At 35.2% G+C, this 21,641-nt stretch overlaps 1 protein-coding gene across 1 annotated transcript in view; it reads right to left on the bottom strand.

Moving 5' to 3' along the window:
* Sema2a (Semaphorin 2a) overlaps positions 1–21,641 on the bottom strand; it is a 704,754-nt gene that overhangs the window by 419,130 nt on the left and 263,983 nt on the right. The window contains exon 2 of the mRNA XM_069844478.1: positions 13,623–13,674. Within this exon, the coding sequence (XP_069700579.1) occupies positions 13,623–13,674 (52 nt within the window). The remainder of the gene's footprint in view (positions 1–13,622; positions 13,675–21,641) is intronic.

Here is a 21,641-nt window from a genome sequence, read left to right as displayed (position 1 = left end):
GACATTTTGTGTCAACGTGAAAATGCAGTACACATTAAATCAACGACTCTTCCTTGTGAAGCAATACTGGATTACGAATTCAATTACAGCTACTCAAAGGGCATACCAGAGAGAATTTGGTGTTCGCAATCCTCCCAAAAGAAACACAATACTGCGACTGGTAAACAAATTGGAAACAACTGGATCTCTGGTGAGTGAAAAGGGCAAGCATCGTTCATCTAGGCTTCCCACGGTTGTTGTTGACGTAAGAGCACGACTGGAGCAGTCACCCAAAAAATCATTAAGACGTTTGTCGCAGGAGACAGGGTATACCTACTCAATGTGTCAGAGAGCCTAAATCCATATAGGGTTACGGTTGTTCATCAGCTACAGGAACCAGATAAGGATAAAAGATTGAATTATTGTCGTTGGTTTCAGACGTTCATTGTGCAAAATCCTGCTATATTGTCCATCACATGGTTCACAGATGAAGTATGGTTCCATTTATCCGGTTATGTGACGACCGAATAATTTCCAGGAACCTGTGGCCACCGAGATCTCCGGATTTGACAACGCCAGACTTCTTTCTATGGGGTTACTTAAAAGACAAGGTTTACGCCACATGTCCCCAGACATTGGACGATCTGAAGCATAACATCACACAGGAGATTCAAACTAAGAACAGAGTCCTCCAACGAGTGGCCAGTAACATGGAACGACGTGTTGAGTTGTAGCTTATGCAGGATGGAGGACATTTTCAACATTTGCTATAGAGGTAAATAATCTCCCAAAATTCCTCTGCATTTTAGATATAATAAGTTGTCGCTAGCACAATTCGTTTTGAAACAATTAATGAAAGAAATGTGTCGGTTCTATATAAATCACGATCTCCGTCCATCTTTTCAGGGGGCTTCCCAAAGATAGTCTTCCATGTGGTATATAGCGGAGAATTTGTCTTGGAAGTCTGGAACGGTCCATTCTATTGACATGGTTAAGCCATTTTTGTCTATAGTGGTTGAGATGTTCATAAATAGGTGTAATTTAAAATATTTTGTAATTAGTTCATTCATTTTGTGGTCAAGCAAGCTGTAGTCGGCAGCCCTCCTTAGAAATCTCATTTCCGCAGTTGAACATCTGAGTTTCGGACAGTCCAGGCCTCACTACCATACATGAGGACAGGTCTTGCTAGAACTTTATATGCTTTTAACCTGGTATGTTTTTGGGTTTCGTGGTTGTGAAAACCTGGTTGATGGTTCTTAAGGCTCCATTAAAATATTGAATATTTTCAGATATATCAGTAACAGGTAAATATGTCAAATTATAACATAAATATTTAAATGAGTTTACCTGTTCTAACGTATGGGTTCCAATGCAAATTTTACTCCTAACTGGATGTTTACTTTGGGACGCCATAATTTTTGTTTTGTTTGGGGAAATTTTCATATTGAAATTTTGTGCTATTATATTCAGGTGATGTATTGAGTATAGCAGCTCGTCTTCATTTGTAGCAAAAAGAACCTGATCGTCTGCATATAATAATTTATCTAGAGTACAATTTCGGAAGAGCGGGATGTTTTCATGAATTGTTAGTCGCCAATGTCTGATGATGGAGTTGATGTATATATTGAATAAAAGTGATGAGGTAATAATAATAATAATAATAAGAATAATAATAGCAATAATAATGATTTATTTAACCTGGCAGAGCTAAGTTAACAAAGTAAGATAGATTAAACTTATCATTTTCATTAACTGCTGTACATTTTCGATAATGATGAAGCCAATATACTACGTATCTAGTTGGCAGTAATATACTGTAATTAGTAACGCTACGTTAATCGGCTCCTTGAAGCCCAAGTAACTTATCAGAGTAATTAATTAGTTAATTAACTGATTAGTGTAGTCTCACGACGAATGAGGTAGCAGTAATTCATAACTTATTAGTGTAGGTTTACAAGCAAGTAGAGGGTACACGGAAAAATTGGAGGACGTCCACTTGCGAGAGATTACAAAATTAGCCGTCAATCTAAGTATTTGACCAGTATTTGAAGGTTCTTGTAGTGGCTACATAGTCTATTGTATACCACCGATCTAATACGCAGGCGTTCTCGGTTCGAATCTTGGTGAATTCTAGGTGTTTTCATTGCTAACACCACCAGCACCACCAGGACTTCTTTAAGGTTAATGTATCGTTATTTTGCATGTGAACAAATTTTATTTATTCAGAAGATGTGTTAAGAACGATGAGAGCCCAGCTTCATGAAGTCTCATAAGAGTTTCCGGTCTCATCCTTGCCATTATCGTCTCCCTAGACTTAGTGTAGGTTACATACTCGTATTTCTTTTTTTCATTTTTTAGAATTTTCAAGACTACACAACGAAATATCGCAGCCTTTGCGATTGAAGAACATCACTTGTTCTGTTGTCGTAATACACAGGCCTAACAGAAAAAAAATAATATACCGAATTATATGTATTTATTTATATAAGTGATTATTTCTACTGGTAGAATTACAGCTATATGGCCTTCTCTTCCAATCAACCAATGTAAGAACACATAGCAACAGATTGAAGTCTTTCAAATCCAAGTTAGAAAATTATCTTATGACGAGTTGCCAAACTAACTCACTATTATGACAAGTGTTGTACTGCATGTTTCCACGTATTCACATTTTTTTATGTTCTAGTGATATTTAACTCTATTTTATATTTTTGTTTTCATATTTCCCGCTAATGGTGTCTATAATGTGATAACCTGAGCTATAGGCTATGTAATCATAATTTTCCTTACTGTGTGTACCTAAAATATTGCACTCATTATGTGCTTTGTATTTAACTATTTAATTACTATTATTATTATTATTATTATTATTATTATTATTATTATTATTATTATTATTATTATTATTATTATCTTATTCAGTTTTGTGTGTAAAATTGAGTGTACTTTGTAAATTTGTAGTGTTTTTTGTAACGCAGTTTTACTCCTGGTTGAGTGATACAGAAGGCCGTATGGCCTTAACTCTGCCAGGTTAAATGAACTATTATTATTATTATTATTATTATTATTATTATTATTATTATTATTATCTTATTCAGTTTTGTGTGTAAAATTGTAGTGCACTTTGTAAATTTGTAGTGTTTTTTGTAACGCAGTTTTACTCCTGATTGAGTGTTAGATAAGGCCGTATGGCCTTAACCCTGCCAGGTTAAATAAACTATTATTATTATTATTATTATTATTATTATTATTATTATCTCATTCAGTTTTGTGTGTAAAATTGTAGTGTACTTTGTAAATTTGTAGTGTTTTTTGTAACGCAGTTTTACTCCTGGTTGAGTGTTAGAGAAGGTCGTATGGCCTTAACTCTGCCAGGTTAAATAAACTATTATTATTATTATTATTATTATTATTATTATTATTATTATCTTATTCAGTTTTGTGTGTAAAATTGTAGTGTACTTTGTAAATTTATAGTGTTTTTGTAACGCAGTTTTACTCCTGGTTGAATGTTAGAGAAGGCCGTATGGCCTTAACTCTGCCAGGTTAAATAAACTATTATTATTATTATTATTATCTTATTCAGTTTTGTGTGTAAAATTGTAGTGTACTTTGTAAATTTGTAGTGTTTTTTGTAACGCAGTTTTACTCCTGGTTGAGTGTTAGAGAAGGTCATATGGCCTTAACTCTGCCAGGTTAAATAAACTATTATTATTATTATTATTATTATTATTATTATCTTATTCAGTTTTGTGTGTAAAATTGTAGTGTACTTTGTAAATTTGTAGTGTTTTTTGTAACGCAGTTTTACTCCTGGTTGAGTGTTAGAGAAGGCCGTATGGCCTTAACTCTGCCAGGTTAAATAAACTATTATTATTATTATTATTATTATTATTATTATTATTATTATTATTATTCAGTTTTGTGTGTAAAATTGTAGTGTACTTCTTAAATTTGTAGTGTTTTTTGTAACGCAGTTTTACTCCTGGTTGAGTGTTAGAGAAGGTCATATGGCCTTAACTCTGCCAGGTTAAATAAACTATTATTATTATTATTATTATTATTATTATTATTATTATTATTATTATTATAGTAAATATAATAATTAGCAATACAGAAATAATAGACAAATAATAATAATAATAATAATAATAATAATAATAATAATAATAATAATAATAATAATAATAATAAGCCATTATTTTGAAGATAAATTTTTAGACTGAAAAACTGTCAAATAAATATTTATTATATTAGATCATAACAGCTGAAAATATATTAAAATTTCTATTAATATATGGCCGATGGAAGAGATAGTGAAAGACCGTACAGAAGATGGTTACACAATTTTTAAACTCTGAGTCTAGGAAAGAATGACAGTACCAAAAATGTTAATGTGTTACGATGATGATTATGATGATGATGATGATGATGATGGATGATGATGGTTACGATGATTATGATAATGTTGACGCTATACGAAAATTAACTTTGTTGACGGTCAACTGCTTTGAAACCGAAGTCTTCTGAACTCCAGAAAGGCTATATGACATATTACAAGGCCACGTGGAACTCTGGACCCCCAATAAAAATACAAATAATATTTAACACGCCTAACACTGGCTAACACGCAGCTATACGCCAAGTGCAAAACCTTATCTCAGCAGACACTTCTGCCAACATCGCATTCTCGTGAACTTGTAGATTCACAACCACAATAACAACAATGCTACTTGAAGCACTTGGAAAAGTATATGACACGCATACAACCTGCCCTATTAATGGCTTCAGAGCCGTAGAAGTACAAACAGAGCAATTTGAGTTTTGATTATCCTGTAACATTAACACAACGTGTGGCTGGGGCAAGATTAAAGCCCAAGTGCTTGGGACTTCCCCCATTTCAACACATCCGCATATAATCATTGCACTAACGAACATTGTCAGCCTTTAGCATGGCCTGCGGTATAGGAGATACGCCGAATATATTTCATGACTTGTTGGTGAACGGCTCATCAATTGCATACCCCTGCCTGCTTTAAAAAGAGTAACTGAAATTTAACGCTGACAGGTAAATGCAAGGGGCGTATTCTGAGGGGGGGAAAAAACGGAATGGGCAAATGTTTTGCACGTAATTTCTCACGAGGATTCACTAAAAGAGCATTTCACAAAATTAACTGCACTGTAAACTGACAAGCTCTCTAAATTCCACAACAAAACCTATAAAATCCTACAGGTACCATAAATAATGAGATGCTATTGTCTGGGAAATTTGTATTTAAAATGATACTAATAAACTCTGTAATGAATTATATACATGAGTATAATAGAAACAAAGAGGGAAAGCAACTATAATATCTGGTACCATGAAAATAGGAATTATTATTAATTGTCAATTCATTCTCTCTATTATTCATAACAATTCGATTACCGGTATGTATATCAATATCTACTTACTTACTGGCTTTTAAGGAACCCGGAGGTTCATTGCCGCCCTCACATAAGCCCGCCATTGGTCCCTATCCTGACCAAGATTAATCCATTCTCTATCATCATATCCCACCTCCCTCAAATCCATTTTAATATCAACTTCCCATCTACGTCTCGGCCTCCCTAAAGGTCTTTTTCCCTCCGGCCTCCCAACTAACACTCTATATGCATTTCTGGATTCGCCCATACGTGCTACATGCCCTCCCCATCTCAAACATCTGGATTTAATGTTCCTAATTATGTCAGGTGAAGAATACAATGCGTGCAGTTCTGTGTTGTGTAACTTTCTCCATTCTTCTGTAACTTCATCCCTCTTAGCCCCAAATATTTTCCTAAGCACCTTATTCTCAAATACCCTTAACCTAAGTTCCTCTCTCAAAGCGAGAGTCCAAGTTTCACAACCATATAGAACAACTGGTCATATAACTGTTTTATAAATTCTAACTTTCAGATTTTTTGACAGCAGACTGGATGATAAAAGCTTCTCAACCGAATAATAACAGGCATTTCCCATAGGCTATTTATTCTGTGTTTAATATCCTCCCGAGTATCATTTATATTTGTTACTGTTGCTCCAAGATATTTGAACTTCTCCACCTCTTCAAAAGATAAATTTCCAATTTTTATATTTCCATTTCGTACAATATTCCCGTCACGAGTCATAATCATATACTTTGTCTTTTCGGGATTCACTTCCAAACCTATATCTTTACTTGCTTCCAGTAAAATTCCCGTGTTTTCCCTAATCGTTTTTGGATTTTCTCCTAACATATTCACGTCATCCGCATAGACAAGCAGCTGATGTAACCCGTCCAATTCCAAACCCTCTCTATTATCCTGGACTTTCCTAATGGCATACTCTGGAGCAAAGTTAAAAAGTAAAGGCGATAGTGCATCTCCTTGCTTTAGGCCACAGTGAATTGGAAACGCATCTGATAGAAACTAACCTATACGAACTCTGCTGTACGTTTCACTGAGACACATTTTAATTAATCGAATTAGTTTCTTGGGAATACCAAATTCAATAAGAATATCATATAAAACTTCTCTCTTAACCGAGTCATATGCCTTTTTGAAATCTATGAATAACTGATGCACTGTACCCTTATACTGTCAATATTATCAAGAAAATTTAAGTTATATAAAGTAGCATGAACGTACACTATGATTAAAATCTGCTAAGCCCAAACTAAGATAAATTCAAGAGTGTAATCCTAAAACTCACTCAGTCCCTTTGGCCAATTTTATAACAGCGAATACCAGACCTTCCAATTCGTAGCCTGTTGCTCTACCAACTAAGCTACCAGGCCGGCACTCATTGTGGCAACATAATTAAATGCTATGATGTATTTATTTAACGACGCTGTATCAACTGTTAGGCTATTTAACATCGATGGGATTGGTGACAGCGAGATGGTATTTGGCGATATGAAGCCGAGGTTTCGCCATAGATTGCCTGACATTCGCCTTTCGGTTGGGGAAAACCTCGGAAAAAACCCAACCAGGTAATTAGCCAAAGCGGGAATCGAACCCGCGCCCGAGCGGCTACGATATTAATTGTTTAGTTGAGAATTTGTCTTAACATATGTTCTTGCTATTGTGATTGCAATTTATATATTTATTTTTCAGCTAAATATAAGACAGAATTGGCAATCACAACTTCTTTTTCTGTTTATTACAGTCTTCTTAGGCCTATATTTTCTTTACCTGCAATTGATATAACAGATTTTAAGGTAACACACACCAATTCAGATATATAGCTCGCTCAAGGAACGATTACCGAAAAGCAATGGTGGCGTTGCTGTCTGTTTTGACGTGTGTATGTAGGCACGCCGAGGGAGCGAGAGATGCGGGCCGATGGAAGTACTGTCTCTTCCAAGAAGATGAACAAATAAGGACATCGCTGTGGAAATAAAGAACGTAGCAAGAGAAAAATTCGAAGCTAATTAAACGCGCAACATATGTTTACGAATGAAATAATAATATCGTGCGATACAAGACACGTATTCACATGCAATGGAACAAACTAAAGTGGTAATGTAACTATCACAACGCAAGACTGATTCATAGAAGTCATTTATTTTCCGACTGTAGGCCTACTCTTGAATATCGTTCAAGCTATCTCGTGACCTTTTCTGTCGCCCGCTCTTTCTTATCGCATTGTTTCATTTGCATTCCTTCCGTCGGTATTCCCTGCTTGCGAGACCGTTTCATTAAAGACTAGGCATGGGCAACATGCTTCCGCGCGGACACTGTATACACCACCGCTTCAGTTTCCCCTCTACAAATATTTTACCTGTCTGCGTGTATAAAGGAACTGGCCACTACCCCCATTATCTCCTGGCCTAGTTGCCTCATAACTGGTGCCTTGTTGGTATCACTTGTGAGGTTCAGACCTGTCTTCAGACAACATACACATATGATTTTTTTGACCTCTCTATCATTATATTTTAAGCTCCTTTTCTTCCAAAACAACGCCAATCCTTGTCTAAAACAACGCCAATCCTTGCCTAAAACAACGCCAATCCTTGTCTAAAAGTTTGTGTTACTGCGCATGTCACTTCAAAACTCTCAGTTCGTTAACCGGTGGATAAAAATTGACTGAACGTGTTTTGTGATCGCACTCTTCAATTATGTCTAACATCTGTCAATCATTGCTAGGCTATCTGTTATAAATTATAAAATTAAGAAGAGTCTAACAGAAGTTTTTGATTCGAAAGTATTGAACTAAAAATTATTAACTTATCTATAAGTAATGTTGTGCTTATCTAACAGCAATAAAACATAAAGCTCTTTAGTTAAAATAATGAAGAGTTGAAAAACAAGTGTTCAACAGTTCAGTCATTTACTCCACATTTAGAGGCGAATCAGTTTCATATGCAAATACTGACTTAGCTATTCGAAGGTCTGACCCGTAAGTAATCCTTAACACATTTTGCTCTCTATAGAGTCTACAGTCGGCCTCGGTACTGTAGTCGGTATAGCACTGGCCTTCTGTGCTTTTTTATTGGGTTATTTTACGACGCTGTATCAACATCTAGGTTATTTAGCGTCGGAATGAAATGAAGGTGATAATGCCGGTGAAATGAGTCCGGGGTCCAGCACCGAAAGTTACTCAGCATTTGCTTGTATTGGGTTAAGGGAAAATCCCGGAAAAAACCTCAATCAGGTAACTTGCCTCAACCGGGATTCGAACCCGGGCCACCTGGTTTCGCAGCCAGACGCGCTGACCGTTACTCCACAGGTGTGGATCCTTCTGTGCTCGAGATTGCGGTTTCTATCCCTGCCCAGGTCGATGGCATTTAAGTGTGCTTAAATGCGACAGGCTCATGTCAGTAGATTTACTGTTCCTGCGGGACAAAATTCCGGCACACTGGCGACGCTGATATAACCTCTGCAGTTGCGAGCGTCGTTAAATAAACCATAATTTTTTAGGGTCTACATGTGACGAATGTCCAAGACCTATAAGTGGCCTGGGTGATATTCGTGAATCCGATGCTGACAAATGGATCATCCTACCTCATGCCTGACAGAGCCAGGTTCTGGTTTTTTTTAACGAGTAGTTGATTGTTAAATGGCAGGATACTTCCTTAGACATAAACACGACAAAGAAATGAAATACAATAGCTAGTAAGAATGCAAAATCATACCAGAATTTTCTTTGTCTCTGCGTCTTAATCTATCCCTCATATAGTTCGGAAAGATTAAGAATCACCCTGTATATACATTTCACTACTGATGTGAAATCGTAATCAAGCATTCAGATTAAAAATTGAAGGACTTCAATTACAATAACAAGTGATAATTATTCAGTTTCAATTTCATTTCGTTACTTAAAGCTGAAATAATGTTTATCGAGCATCTGTAATGAAGGCAGTGGTCACCTATAAATTAATGACATTCGAATTCAAATTTTGTTCGGAAATTCTCTCAGAATTTCGCATTAGCCTTGCAAATTATGAATTGCTGAATGCTGTCACGATGTCAAAGGTATTTTATATCGTGCATTTCTTTGATCCTAAATGCTTTATCGAGTTATTAATACAGAAGTGGATGTAAAATATATATTGAACATAATTAAGTTTTTATGAACACGTAACACCTTGCTTTTCATATCCTATAACGAGTGGATATATAAATGCTTATACATTTCAAATCCATTAACAGAGACTGTTTATGTGAAACCCTATTTTAATATGCTATAAGAGCAAAATATACAGACGTGGCGATTTAATAATGTATAAACAAGAGACTTTGTAACTACGATATAAGGGTGCTCCACATATACGCTGTGAAGTTTTATTTTTCATAAAACTCTTCTTCGGTTACCAATTAAATACGCCTCCGTTTGTATGAGAAGTAATCAAATTCAGCGTTAATTAAATATTTCATACAAAGTTTTTATCTGGTTTATACGCAATATGCATGATACCGTTCCATACATTGGCGCCTATGATATTAATTTACGTATAATAATTACGGATAAGTTATTTCCAATAACGTTTTAAAGTCTGCTGATAATTTATCATCATTATTACAATGCTAATATTACGTAATGTAATTTTATTACAACTGAACAATTGAAAAAACACATAAAGAGGTCTATAAACTATTGTGATGTTTTACATAGCGATCTAAGTGCTGAACTTTCTCGAAAACTTCAACGTGTACATAATGTCTGCGTCCGATTTATTTTAAATATCCGCGGACATGATCACAGGCAATATCGGAATATTTTCTACGACTCGACGTTTAGTACATTCTATTTGCCTACTATATCGAATTACATTCCCCACCCAACTACCTTGTCTCTCGGTTTACTCTCCTAGATTCACATCATAATCGTAATACACGTTCACAGCACAATCTGTTGCTACTAATACCACGTCATCAGACATCTCTGTACTCAAGTTCTTTCTCAATAGCCATGGCCCGCTCATGGAATTCGCTGCCGCTGGAAATCAGGGGTAGTGTTAGTCCTCAGTCGTTTAAAATTAAGTTGTTTAGAAATATTTTAAATGCACAGAATGTTTTTTTAGATATAATTTTTATTTATTATTATTATTATTACTATTATTATTATTATTATTATTATTATTATTATTATTATTATTATTATTATTATTATTATTATTTTTCCATCAATACTAATATCTAGGTAATTGTCATTGTCTCCATGTAACCCATGCTGATTATACTAATTGTATTATTCCTTTACTTACTTACTCACTGGCTTTTAAGGAACCCGGAGGTTCATTGCCGCCCTCACATAGGCCTGTCATTGGTCCCTATCCTGAGCAAGATTAATCCATTCTCTATCATCATATCCCACCTCCCTCAAATCCATTTTAATATTCCTTTACTTGTGTGATTATATTCATATCCATTAATTCTTTTCTTTTAAGTTGATACTTGTATACCAGAATGTATTTTCATGTTTGTGGTTATATTCATATGTATTCAATCTCTCTTTTGTATTTTATTGTATTTATTATTATTATTATTATTATTATTATTATTTATTCTTTTTAAGTTAATACTTGTATACCGATATGTATTTTTCTGTATGTGCTTTGATCTTCGTTGGTGAAAGAGAAGGCCAGATGGCATAATAGTTTTATTTTATTTTCCTTGCATCTTTACTTGTTGAAAATCGAGCACGTTCTATTATTGCTGTATACTTTATTTTTTTTCATGGAGTGCAGTTTCATAGAAAGGACTTTGCCGACAGACCTTCTACTGCCCCCTACTAATTGGTTGTCATAAATAAATGTCTTCCTTACTATGACGGAAATCTTGTCTTCTCTTGTTAGTAACCAATCACAACCCTCGGTCAGAAGAATTGACAGGTGCCCGTCAAATCCACGTGGAGGCAGAGTTGCCGCATCGTTTCCGAATTCCAAGAATCACGTCAGTTTCACTGCATAATTTCGAAGGTCATCAGGATTGTGACAACTGTGCAATGTTGGGACTAGGGGACAGGATGGAATTGTCAGAGCTGTTGTGTAGAAAGTCATAAATCTGTAAATGGGTGTTCAAAGGAGCCACCGAACTGCACTCCTTGAAATAAAATAAGGTATACGACGTACAGTACGTGACCATTTCAATGTGCAGACTGGGTGTCAGCAAAACTATTAAGAAAGTCATAAATACATGAAAAGGTTCGGTAGTTTGGTACTGTTATGAATTCGGGTGGTCCCTAGCTGGGTTACAGGCACGGCGCCAGATTTTCACGGAAAAGATGGCGAGAAACACCACGTTCATAGTGCTTTAAATCCCTCTTTTGTTGCTGAGAGTAGAGTGGGAAGGCGATAGACATGTAAGTTAAATAAATTTCATAAAATGTCAGTACTGGGAGAAAAAGTGAAAGGCAATTGCCATGTGTCATTTACAAACTCTGAGATTTTCAGCTGTAGTGTGATACGCAATTCGATTGAATTATTTTATTTTTTCTTCTGTCTTTTGGAAGGACCACAAGGGCAGACATCGAGGACCATAGTTTGAGAAACGCTGGTTTATCGCATCTGTTTATGTATACCCCAACATTTTAATCCTTCAAAAGAAAGCTATGACGCACACTGTAGACTCTGTCTATATACAAAAGAATCTGAATTGTTATTAATATATATATATATATATAATGTATAATTATCTTCTTCATGTAAAAAGGAATATCGGGCATTATAGTCTCAGATCTGAGAAGCTGCTTCATTACTCAACTAGAAGAAAACATCATCTTATTGAGCCCAATGCCAGACTAACAAAATCCGAAAAGTGGTTTGAATGCATTACAGTTTCTGTGTTCAACAAATTGTCACAGATTAGGCCTATAAACTTTTTACGCAAACCTTACATAGTTGATTTCTTATTTATCCATTTTATGACATCAAGGAATATTTTGACAGTGACATAGGTCTAGTTACATTTCAAGTGTTAATTTTTTAATAAATGTATTTTAATTATATTCATTATATATATATATATATATATATATATATATATATTGAAATATTTTAAAAATATTATCTTAATGAACATGTTTTCCCTGTAAATAATGTTCTATTTGTTATTACACTTACTACTATTAATGACAATGTCCAAAACAACATTTTGACAACAAAACATCTGACTCTTCAATCATTACACATTATTCCATATTATATACTATTCTGATTGTCTTTTAATAGTACATTATGCAACGAGCCTATAATGAAGGTAATTAAGAAGTGAGTATGGATATTTATGAAACGAGCGCAAGCGAGTTTAATAATTTTCATACGAGCTTCTTAATTACCATTATAGGCGAGTTTCATACGACTTTTTATGCTCGACCATATTTCTAACTTGATATTATTAATTTTAATTGTATCTGACCTTCAGCCATGTTCCGTATGTTATGAGATGTGCGCAGACGCGAAAGTATTGATTTTTTCCGAGGAACAGATGTCCACATTGACCTTGATAGGCCATAAGAACCTACAGAGATAACATTGAAAAACGAGATGACAAATTGAATTTATTTCAATATTATTTACAATTAACGCTAATTATTATAGTAACAGAACATAACCTTCTGCGACAGTATTGGATTTCCAGCCTCCGTGACTTTTCGCTAATTCTCTTTCGATTGCATATCCGAGAATAATCGATACTTGCGGTTTTATAAAGGTACAAAGCTGACCTGTGATTGGCTGAACAGTTGTAACCTGAGTCGTCATTGGCTGAAAGACCTGACCCTTAATGAGTAGGTGTAGGCCTACTTTAATGACATGCATTAAAGGTCTGCTACCAGGTGTATAATTACTACGTTTCGGCATGGTCGAGCATAAAGAATATATTTGGGTTATTCAGATGTGTATTGATACATAATTTTCCCCGATGTTTCGGAGCTAGTTGCAGATTTTATTCTCAGGCCCGTATCGTCCAAGGCCTGGTAGATCCGTTACCCTGATTAGTTTAAACAACCGGTCACGGGCGGTACTCTCATGGAAATTGAATGTATAAACCATTTAAAATGGAGAAGAGTTCATATTTCAACGTCCTGCGTAAAACATTGTTCCCTCCAACAACAGGAATAAAATAATTAAAACGGATTTCTCTTTTATTAAAACGAAAAGTGCAGTTGCGTGGAAGGAGACACAAAATGTTTTACTTACCTCACAGTTTGAGTGGCTGATGTTGCTCAGATTCAGCCTGAACACGCGGTCCCTGCAATAAGAAGGAAAGGACACAAAGTTACAACAATTATTAAAATTTCCACACATGAAAGCTCTCTTTTCTTTTTTGAACTTGCTTCTACGTTCTAATATCAGAGTGCCACCACCACCTGCTGCCTTTCTTGAATCATACAAAGTGCACACGCGTCCTTCCATAAATAAGCCTACCTTGTACACATCAAAGTGGAAAAAGAACCTCTTCCTACTCTTGAACACAGCAGTAAAAAAAAAGGCAAAAAAAAAAAAGAGACAGGCGAGCAGAAGGCAAGTAAGTTGGTTAGGACCTCAAAGGGTTGGTATAATACACACAGTGCGTATTGCTCACGCGCACGCAGTGCCAGGCGTACAGCCCTGCGAAAAGAACACGCATCGGACAACCAAAAGGTCGGACTTGCGGCGGCCGCTTTCTCTGTTAACCTGCGAGTGGTCGCTATAAACAGATTTTCTTGCATTTTTATTTTTGTTTTGTAGTGCATACGATTATTAGAATAGGTTTATATTATTTCTAAAACAGATATTGAGGTAAAAATCAGACGAGAAAAAACTCGAATGCAGTAAGTTCTTTGTTACGAAATAAAAATATGATTTACTTACTTACTGGTTTTTAAGGAACCCGGAGGTTCATTGCCGCCCTCATATAAGCCCGCCATCGGTCCCTATCCTGAGATAGATTAATCCATCCTCTATCATCATATCCCACCTCCCTCAAATCCATTTCAATATTATCTTCCCATCTACGTCTCGGCCTCCCTAAAGGTCTTTTTCCTTCCGGCCTCCCAACTAACACTCTATATGCATTTCTGGATTCACCCATGCGTGCTACATGCCCTGCCCATCTCAAACGTCTGGATTTAATGTTCCTAATTATATCAGGTGAAGAATACAATGCGTGCAGTTATGTGTAGTGCAACTTTCTCCATTCTCCTGTAACTTCATCTCTCTTAGCCCCAAATATTTTCCTAAACACTTTATTCTCGAACACCCTTAACCTATGTTCCTCTCTCAAAGTGAGAGTCCAAGTTTCACAACCATAAAGAACAACCGGTAATATAAATTCTAACTTTCACATTTTTTGACAGCAGACTGGATGATAAAAGCTTCTCAACCGAATAATAACAGGCATTTCCCATACTTATTCTGTGTTTAAAATTTCCTCCCGAGTATCATTTATATTTGTTACCGTTGCTCCCAGATATTTGAACCTCTCCACCTCTTCAAAAGATAAATTTCCAATTTTTGTATTTCCATTTCGTACAATATTCTCGTCACGAGACATAATCATATACTTTGTCTTTTCGGGATTTACTTCCAAACCTATCTCTTTACTTGCTTCCAGTAAAATTTCCGTGTTTTCCCTAATTGTCTGTGGATTTTCTCCTAACATATTCACGTCATCCGCATATGATTTACGTACACAAAATTAAACTTACTGTACACAAACATGTTGTAATAACATGTGTACAATGTGTGGACTGTGAGGGAAGATAAGTTATTAAAATTGGAACTGGATTTTCTTCGTAGGTCGTACCGAACATCGAGTGTGCAACGTGTCAGAAATTAAGAAATGTGTAATTGTCAGACATCAGTCGGTTAAGGCGCTTGCCTGCCGGTCTGAAGTTGCGCTCGGGCGCGGGTTCGATCCCCGTTTGGGCTGATTACCTAGTTGGATTTTTCCGAGATTTCCCCCCAACCGTAAGGTGAATGCCAGGTAATGTATGGCGAAACATCGGGCTCATCTCGCCAAATACCATCTCGCTCTCACCAATCTTATCGACGCTAATTAACCTAGTAGTTGATACAGCGTCGTTAAATAACCAACTAAAAAATCACTGATCCAACACGCACGGTGGCAAACATTTATTATCTGTTAATGAATACAGATTTCGTGCTTGTCAATTATATCGAAGTATTATCTGAAGGAGAAGGAGAAAGATTTACGTCTCTTCAGATACTACACCGTAATACTCATGGAATACTCCACAAGAGATCCAACCTAACAAGATCGGGCCAAGAAGAGTAGACTAGATAAAAAAAAAAAACTTCACAACGTCTTTCACTTTTGGCATGTCCTCACTTCCATTATCTGCTTCTTGTGGGTTTTATAACATAAAAAAGGAAAAGAACGGTTCTTCGCATAAAGCATGTTCTCTCTGATCTTTGCTCACTTCGTTCACTCTATCTCCCCTCCCCCTCCTTTTCTCTGTAACTTTATTTTTCCCCCCTTAGACACAAGCTTCTTTTCTATCTTTCTTTGTCCGTTGTAGTCTCCTTGATCTAAAAAAAGAAGCAGCGGCAGCAGAAGAAAGCTGTACCTCTAGGGAGGATGGTACCGGGCAGACACCCGTCGAGGCTCTAGCTGAATCTTATCAGGTGAAGCTGGCACGGAATGGGGTAGGAGGGAGTCTTCGACTCACTTTCAAGTTAAACCAAGTGAACAAGTGTTTAGAATGCAGATTGCAATCAGCCTACACATGATGAGCAATAAATTAGATTTGACGCTTTTATAACTATCTTTTTATACGTTCTGAATTCTCTCTTTCATTTTAAATCCGCGGTGTTAGCATGGCCCTGAGGGAAAAGAGACGGAGGGAGAGGGGATGGACGAGAAAATAAGAAACAAGTTCACAAAAATGAGGCAAAAAAAAAATTGAGGAATAAAGTCCGAAACGGAGAGATTCTTTTTATTGAATGAACGAAAAAGACAGGGAATAGCTAGGATAAAAAAAATATATTACAATTCAATTTGCAAGTATAAAGCCCTACAAAGTAGGGAAGTGTAAAGAAAAGTTGAAGTTTGGGAAGGGAAAAATATTTAAAAAGATAGAATGAAAAAAAACTGGGGAGAGAAGATTACGAGGAAGTGAAACTATTACGTAAATTAGGCCGATTTGCAAGATGAGCGTCATCGCCGCAAGAATTAATAGCACTCGTACTTGCAGAGACAACGGAGGAGGGGGAGAATTATCAACTTGCAATTTGGAGCAGTTAATCTAATTTCTGTGGAATAGTCATACAGCTCGTCATTTACAGTTACTTTTTCATACCATACATTAATTTTCATATTAAGTGTTATATATCTAATTTAATTCAGGTTTAATTATAACTTGAGACATTATATCTAAAAGTAGGCCTAATACTGTCAAAGAAATGGTTATACTTTATGACAATAACAATAATATGTCTATATTTAAATTACTAACGTCCTACGTGACAATATACAGTGAACAGGTTTATACAGGGACATCATTTTATTTTTACTTCAGTTTTTATTGTACCTGAGTTTTTTAATGTACTTCACTCCCACCCCATCTACTAGTAAACTTCCAACCGTCCTCCACACAGAACCAAGACCGCGTATGCAGTACTGAGTTAGTGAATATAGTACGTTCCAGAAATACGTTCGCGTTTTCCAGTGACGAAAGAGCTTTCAATATTGAATCATATTTTCGCACACCTACTGTCATCCGTTTCCCTACGTCGCATCCCGGTTTCTCCCACCTGCTTCTGTTCGCCCTTCTGTAAAGTCTAGTAAAGGACTGGGCAGCAAGAGCGAATTCTACTCTCTCACGGGGAGCCATATGATTTCTCTTCATCCCCTTTCTTCTTCGCCGAACACCACGCAGCGTTGATTCAGTCACGGATGAATATTAAGCGTCCCCGTTTAGAGAGCGGTTCCGCTCCCGATGCCCAGCCCTGGTCTAGTAGCTGGGCTGTCTTAGCTCTTTTCTGAAAACATTAATTTCTGTTGGGAATTGGACGTCTACGTAATATTATACAACTGTTTAAAATAACTTAAATAAAAGAGCCTCGTTAAGTAATTAACTGTCACGTGATCCCCCCCCATTTCTACGACTCTGCGACAAAACCACTTGAACGGACAGTAGATAGCATTTCTGAGTAATTTTATCTTTTCGGATCGGGCAGAAGTGAAGATTAAATTTACAGTAGGTAAGGTACTCTTTTATAGAGTAGGTATAGAATTATTTAAACATGAGTTACTCGTACGAAGGACAAAACTGGTAATTGGAATTAGGTACAATAGTCTAGAGTGCGATAATATGCACAACAGAACTGAAGCCTGTATCGAAATGAACGGCCACTATTTTCAAAAAATGTGTTTAAATATCGATATTATGATTATTTTTCAATTTAACTTCATTCTCTATATTGTACGCTAATGTGCTGTAACAGTACAATATACACTGCATAATTAATATGTCCGGAAGGATAGCTCAGTTCGTGAGTAAAAACACTTGTTGTTAATACAGTACTGTATTTTGATTAAACAAAAACCTAATGAAAATTATCTAACTCAAAATTGCGATATTTCCTAGTTTACATAAATGGATGAACTACTTTTCTTCCCTCCTATACCTAGTAAAGTGATTTGTATTTTACGCCAGTATCATCGAACTCCAGTCTTGGAAGGAGGAGCAAGCGGTGTTTCCGGTTCTAGATCTTTAATCCAAAGCTACAGCCAGGTTGATATTAAAAATGTTAGTAAAAATAAAATGATGTCCCTGTACATACAAAGCGAGTCAAACCAAAGTTACCGCCATTATTACCGAGGCACGAAGTGACTTTTGACGGGCAGCGCGTTGGGTTCTCCCGGTTAGTTGTTTCCTCTAAGCCCGGCCCAGGACATATTGCGTGGGTTAGCCTAACATTGCACCAAGCCGGTGGCATAATCTTTCTGGCACTAGGGACACTTCACGATAAAGTGGACATAAATATAAGAAATTGAAGTGCTAGTCTCATCAACTGAACATTATTAATAATAAACTATGTTACTAGATAGTTTCATTTTGGAGATGCCGATAAGCTTAATGTTTTACAATGTCAATTTTTTATTTTCCACCTTTGCTTATCTTAATGTTTTTGGATATATATTAACGTTTTCGATACTTAGTGTGTATCATCTTCAGATATGTATATCAATATGTGTTGTGAAGACCTAGCCTCTTATTGTGTAGTGGGTTATTCACGTGCGTGTGACCTATCATGATTTCTTAATTTAGCTAAAATTACTGTAAATGTACTTGATGCAGTGTGTGGTTGCTTGTTATGATTCTATTAAAATTCTTTCTTTTGAAAGCACACATAGGTAAATAGGAAATAATGTTAAAACCAATATTGTGACACATAAATATAAACAAGTAAAATATACACTATAAAAACACTGTAAACACTATAACACTTTTATCATATTTATGATTGGCTGTGTTAGCCTGTTATGTCGTAAAATTGGGTTGTATATAAGTACTTAGACGTATATGATACAAGATATTTTTGTTGAGTCCGTATATCTAGTACAGCCGTGCGTGTAATTACAGCTGATGTCGGAGTGTTCCTGTGTGGTGCATGGCTGAGACTAGCACATGCTACAGTAACAGCATCAATGATTTTCACAATAGTCAACATGAACAACAAAAATTAAAAAACAATAAGCCTACAAAAAACTCCAACAACATACAATACCATACTACAGATAATCAGTGAAAGTGCGTCAGAAAGACAGTATTTTAACCAAGAACAGCAATAACAACCCAATTTTACGACATAACAGGCTAACACAGCCAATCATAAATATGATAAAAGTGTTATAGTGTTTACAGTGTTTTATAGTGTATATTTTACTTGTTTATATTTATGTGTCACAGTATTGGTTTTAACATAATTTCCTATTTACCTATGTGTGCTTTCAAAAGAAAGAATTTTAATAGAATCATAACAAGCAACCCCACACTGCATCAAGTACATTTATAGTAATTTTAGCTAAATTAAGAAATCATGATAGGTCACACGCACGTGAATAACCCACTACACAATAAGAGGCTAGGTGTTCACAACACATATTGATATACATATCTGAAGATGATACACACTAAGTATCGAAAATGTTAATATAAATCCAAAAACATTAAGATAAGCAAAGGTGGAAAATAAAAAATTGACGTTGTAAAAAAAAATATGTTACTAGAACTTCATTAATTTGATAATATCGCGTAAAAGAAACACTCTATGACGCTTCATTCCTCTGGGAGAGTGGAGTGAGTTACGAGCACGTTTTACACCATAACTGATAACCTTTCTAACTGCACGATAAAAATCACATGACTTGATCGTGCCTGCATAACTATACTGTTTACTGTTAGTACAGGTATTCTAGTTCTAATTTGTGGTTGTACTTGCATACTACTCTGAATCAGTAAGTATTTGTAACATGTTGAATACAAACTAAATCTTGAGTTACGTTAGTCACAAAAACGACATATTTTTCAGTTCCTGAAACATGTATAATATTTATTGAACTAAAATCCTACATTCCCTTAGTACTACATTATAATGACTGCCATCAGCCATAAATTAATTTTAAATTTAAAATCAGTTTTTAAATATTACTGTGACTAACGTAACACCCAATTATGACTAACGTAATATTAAAATGATGTTTCATGCACGTATCCACAATTTATATACGATTGTTACGTTAGTCACTGTGAAATATCCCACTATCCATTGTCAATCTTCGTCAGTAACTTGTCTGAACTGTACTGAGGAAGACACATTTTGAACCATAATTAGATTCTTAATACAACAGCATATTTTCCTCGTTGAAATGTATCTACTTAACAAGTCGTACGAGTTGTGTTTATGTAAGTTTCGATGGTGTCTTTTAGAGGATACACAACTAATGAAACAGTGTGTTAAATCTATACTAATAATAAATCTGTAGCCGAAATTTTTCTGGTAATTTTCGATTTTCCAAAAATAATTCGTCCTAACATATATAATTAACCACCCTGAAACCGAAAATCGCTTTTTTGACATTTTTGTTTGTATGTCTGTCTGTCTGTATGTTTGTTACCTTTTCACGCGATAATGGCTGAACGGATTTCGATGAAAATTGGAATATAAATTAAGTTCGTTGTAACTTAGATTTTAGGTTATATGGAATTCAAAATACATTATTTAAAAGGGGGATTATAAGGGGGCCTGAATTAAATAAATCGAAATATCTCGCTTATTATTGATTTTTGTGAAAAATGGTACATAACAAAAGTTTCTTTAAAATCATTTGCGATAAGTTTTATTCATTGAAAAATTTTGATAGGACTGATATTTAATGAGATAAATGAGTTTTAAAATTAAAATAACTGCCATCTAAGGCCGTATGATGAAATAAAAAACAAATGACTTCGTATATAAGGGGCCTTGGACAGCAACAATCGAAAGCTATGAAAGATAGCCTACAGAGAATGTTTCTGTGTTTGTATGAAGTAATATCGGAAGCTAAATTAACCGATTTGTATAATTAATTATTATTTCACCATTATAAAGTGTAGTTTCTCTAGATGGACATAATGCTATAATGTTATTAGAGTAACTTCTGATATAATATAATATAATATAATATAATATAATATAATATAATATAATATAATATAATATAATATATAATATAATATAATATAATATAATATAATATATAATATAATATAATATGTAATATTATAGAATATAATTTAAGTTATTTGAAGGGTTCAGAACCATTGTGGGCGAAACGCCATTTACTGAATACGTAGAAAAGAAGGGTTAAAATTAAGTTATTACCATAATTCAATGGAAACATATAGCAAGTAAATTAAAGTATAGACATTAACTCTAAATGATGTCAATATTCATTAAACTATGGTTGCATGTAATAACAATTAAGAAACATGTTAAAGGAATTGTCATTGCACCAAATGAGTGCTCTCTGGACCGAAATGATCGCATTTTAATTATTATGGCCGAATTGCCTTAACTCTGCCAGTTAAAATAAACCATTATTATTATTATTATTATTAAGAAACAGATTCCGTTCTCGATAAAACAGTTTCCGAAGCGTTCACACAACTCGTATGATTTCTTATTCAGTAGATACGTAAATACGTTGTTCCATTGCATCTAATTACG

This window comes from Periplaneta americana, chromosome 13 (genome assembly GCF_040183065.1).
Source record: "Periplaneta americana isolate PAMFEO1 chromosome 13, P.americana_PAMFEO1_priV1, whole genome shotgun sequence".
In the NCBI taxonomy this organism is placed as follows: domain Eukaryota; kingdom Metazoa; phylum Arthropoda; class Insecta; order Blattodea; family Blattidae; genus Periplaneta; species Periplaneta americana.
Note: the sequence above shows the minus strand (reverse complement) of the source record. Positions and strands in the feature narration are given on the sequence as shown.